The following is a 4,155-nucleotide window of genomic DNA, read 5'->3' on the forward strand; positions in this document are numbered from 1 at the left end:
ATCTCTCAGTTTACTGCTCTCTGCTTTACTTACAAGAGTATTCACAATCTTTCCTTTTGCTCTCTGTATCCACACAAAAAACTACAAACTGTTTCTTGAACTGGGGAGATTAAGATCCTTTTGCTCCCTTCTCTATTTCTATTTCATGGCAATTTAGTTTCTCTGGGGAAGAATGATCTAGGATATCCTCTCCCTCCTATTTGGGGACAGAGTGGCTTGTTGGACTTACTTTTCCCTATGTTTCCTAGTTATTCATTTAACAGCCTTGTCCAACAGGTTTCTTTGAAAAAACAGTTTCAAACACTGAGATTAAAATTACAAAATATAAGCTTTTAAAAGCAAAACAAAACAAAAAAACAAGAAGGAAATAAATTAGATTTTAATTCTTCATCATGAAATGTCAAAAGTTTAATCACCTGATGGTATAGGGCACGGTGAAAGAAACTGCGCAGGGGAAAAAAACACACATAGCTGGGACTTTTGCCCTTTAAAAACATTAAATCAAGGAAGACAAACTGACAGAGGCAGCCAACTTTGAAACCCAATCATATGAAAAAACCAAACATAAAATAAATGTGTATATTATCATTGTTTTAGATTCCCATTTTTTCTGTCTAGAAAGTTGTTCCTGATGTTGGTCTTCCCGGCAAGAAGAATTTTCAAGTAAATTAGTACTCACCATCATCTTTGTCAGGAACGATTGTAACTTGAGCCCCTGGGAACTCTGATCCGATTCTCCCCGCCATGGGCATGCTCAGAAGGACATGGAAGGTTTCCTCCTCCTCATACAAAGAGTCATCAATTATGACTATCCGACACAGTTTCTCCCGTTCATCTTTGTCAAAGCGGACAACACTGGTGTGGTCCTCAGGCCTGGATATGTAATCAGAGTAAGACAACACGGAAGTCGGCACAGTTCCAGTTGCTGTTCCTGGAAATAGAGAGAATTCAAAAGATTTTTATGTAGAACATAAGACAAAGATATTTCCAGACACAATTATTTTCATACATAGCATTTTAATGGTCAGTTAGTAGACATGAACACCCCTAGAATTGCAATAGCAACTACATACTGTTCTAGTATCACGAGTCAACTTGAGAGTGACCTCAAACCTATACACCTATAAGGAATATTACATTTCAGGTGTTCTCTCCTGACTTTCCTGTCAATGGACTTCAGATCAACACAATGTTACAAATTAATAGCCCCTACTATTCAAAAGCTTACTATGCACAGGCAAAGTGCCAAGTGCTTCACATACTTGTCTCCTTAATCCTCTTAACCACTCTACCCGGCTTTACACATTTGGTAACTGAGGTTTTCAGAAGTTGAACCACTTGGTCTGGGACCCAGAGTCCAAGGCTGGTCCTGAAGTCGGCTTTTTTTTTTTTTTTTGAGACGGAGTTTCGCTCTGTTGCCCAGGCTGGAATGCAATGGCGTGATCTTGGCTCACTGCAACCTCTGCCTCCTGGGTTCAAGCAATTCTTCCGCCTCAGCCTCCTGAGTAGTTGCGATTACAGGTGCGTGCGTGCCATCATGACCAGTTAATTTTTTTATTTATAGTAGAAGTGGGGTTTCACCCTGTTGATCAGACTGGTCGTGAACTCCTGATCTCGTGATCCGCCCGCCTCAGCCTCCCAAAGTGCTGGGATTACAGGCATGAGCCACCGAGCTCAGCCTCTGAAGTTGGTTTTTAATCACTCTTCTGTACTGTCTTTGAAATCATATATCCATGAATGAAAATTTTAGCAAAAGTCTACTCTGATATCAGCATATATAACTTTTGGTTTTGCATTTTTAGAAAATCTACTTATTTCCTAGAAAGGTGTTTAGTATATTAATTAATATTATATATTAATTTTAATTTTTTTATTATATAAAATCACCTTCCATAGGATATCTGCTCATGAGCAAAACAAACATTTTGATATTTCTTTGAAATGAGTTTCAAACTGGTTTTAAAATAGTTTATTTTCCTTGGGCATGCATCACTTTGCCTCTTTTTTTTTTTTTTTTTTTTTGTTTTAATAGTAACCAATTTCTACTTGAGCAGGCTTGGGTGGGCTTTAGCTCCTTACAATCCAAAAAGCCTTGAGTATTGCATGAAGTGACCAAGTGAAATCAGAAAGAGGACTCGTCAAAGATGAAATCCTGAAGAAAGACTTCTAAATAAATCCTTTTCTGTATCTGTGGAAAATTAATAAAGTATACCCCTCATGGTAAAATGTTATGGCTCCAATATGTTAAAAAGGCTTATTTATATCTTTTGGGAGTTATTTTAGTTTTTTGGCAAATCGAGCTACCTTGTTGGGTATAACAGACCACCATCAACTCCTGGCTCACATCTCCGCCCCTCCTGATGGGAATGAACAGCTCACCAACATCTTCTTCAATAGAGTATCTGGACTGGGGAATAAATACAGTTGATTCTAAAGAGAAAACACAATTGCAGGCATTATTTTTGTCTGAGCTTCTTACCTCTGAAACAATCATACAGAATTAAAATTTCTCTAATGATTGATTTTTTCTCCCTTGAATATTCTTTAGAATAACATAGTGGGAGGAAAGGGAGGAAGGAGAGGGGAAAAGAAGTGGGTACAAAGGGTATAGGCTCTGGGCCAGTGAATTCTGAAATCTAAAAACAAAACCCAACATGGCTTTTATCTCTGGTAATTGCTTTCTTCTAAATTAATAAGTCATGCTGACACAGTTTTTATCAATATAATTTTGTTCTCTTGGCACACATTAACACCTTCCAATGGAGTACAATTTGAGAGGTGGAAATGACCTCATAAGTCATCTTGTCCCATCTCCCACTTTGCAGATGAGGAAACTCAGGCTGGCACAGTTGAACTTATTTGCCAATGGCTGGCCAAGTCAGGATTAGAACTCAGATCTTGAAATGTCTGTTCTGTTGTTCTTTTCATCCAAAGTGAGTTCTTTTTGGACAATTCATGATTAAAATTACAATAATACATTGTTCAACATTTTAAAAAATAGCTGTTCCCTTAGAATTGATAAATCTATTTATCAGCTATAAGGAATATTTCCGTGGCTCCCTTTCACTTCTGGAAGAATAATATATACAACATTACCAATGATTCTTTTTTTAACATAGTCAAAGGGCATGCTAAATAACAAAAATGGCATAATTAAATTGTTAAAAAAATGCAGTTATCATGTAAAACAATAACCATTTAGTACGATGGTTTGACATTGTAAACCCCAAACAGATACTCTGACTGGGAGTCTGTTTCACTGAGAGTCTCACACCCACACAGAAACACTTCATGATTATTTTTAAAACAGTTAACCTTATGACTTTTAAAAATTATGAAAGACTGCTGGAACAGCAGATGCAGCCTTAGAGGTCCACGCTCCACCCTGCTTCACCCTGCGCTACGCGCCAGGAGCTGACAAATGGGAACCACACCTAATGTTTCCCTTACATTCTGGCTCCTGGTTGAGTCGGCCAATGGGGAATACAAAGGAACTTGGAGGGCAAAAGCAGAGTGGGCCAGGTGTTTATTCTCTTGGTTTCCCTCAGGGTTTCCAGAGCTGGCTACACACCCTCCACAAAAGGTTAGAGTGCCTGTGGAGGGCCTAGGGCCTAGCTCACTCTCTGGGCTCAGCTAGCCTCTCCTGTCCTGTGCCTAGAGGTGGTGATGGGGCTGCTGTCATTAGCCTCAAAGCATTTTACCATGCCTAGGTATTAACAGGTCTTTGCCCCCTCCTTTCTAAAATAGTCATGTGATTCAATTCTTTTTAAACTACTCATTTTCAGTGTGCCATTTGTTTTCTCCTGGGGTTATGACTGACATACTAATTTTTAAAATGCCCCCATTTTAAGAAATCTGTGAATATAAGATTTTGTAACTAATTATTTATCAAATATTGATTAGGTGACATCGACTTGCCAGACACTGTGCAGGGGGTACAGAAGTAACAAAATCCTTGGCCTCATGGGGTTTTTATTATAGTTGAGGGGTGGGGAGGAGGAAGAAAATATGTATACAAGAAAATAAGTAGTATATTAGGGGCAACAAATTACATGAATAAAATAAAATATGCTGAGGGTGACAGGGAAGGCTGTGGCTGGACATGGTATGAGTAGAGGCACCTAAGATACACAGGAAAGTCGCAAAAAAAAAAAA

General features: G+C 38.5%; 1 protein-coding gene across 1 annotated transcript; it reads right to left on the reverse strand.

The window, feature by feature from the left end:
• Positions 1–679: 679 nt before the first annotated feature.
• On the reverse strand, positions 680–2,430 carry LOC131382725 (FRAS1-related extracellular matrix protein 2-like; the record flags this gene model as incomplete). Its single annotated transcript, XM_058435200.1, has 2 exons — positions 680–931; positions 2,305–2,430. Coding segments are annotated over 2 exons (378 nt in total), but the record flags the coding sequence as incomplete, so codon positions are not given.
• Between the last annotated feature and the right edge of the window lie 1,725 nt (positions 2,431–4,155).

This window comes from Hylobates moloch, unplaced genomic scaffold, assembly GCF_009828535.3.
Source record: "Hylobates moloch isolate HMO894 unplaced genomic scaffold, HMol_V3 SCAFFOLD_2297, whole genome shotgun sequence".
NCBI lineage: Eukaryota > Metazoa > Chordata > Mammalia > Primates > Hylobatidae > Hylobates > Hylobates moloch.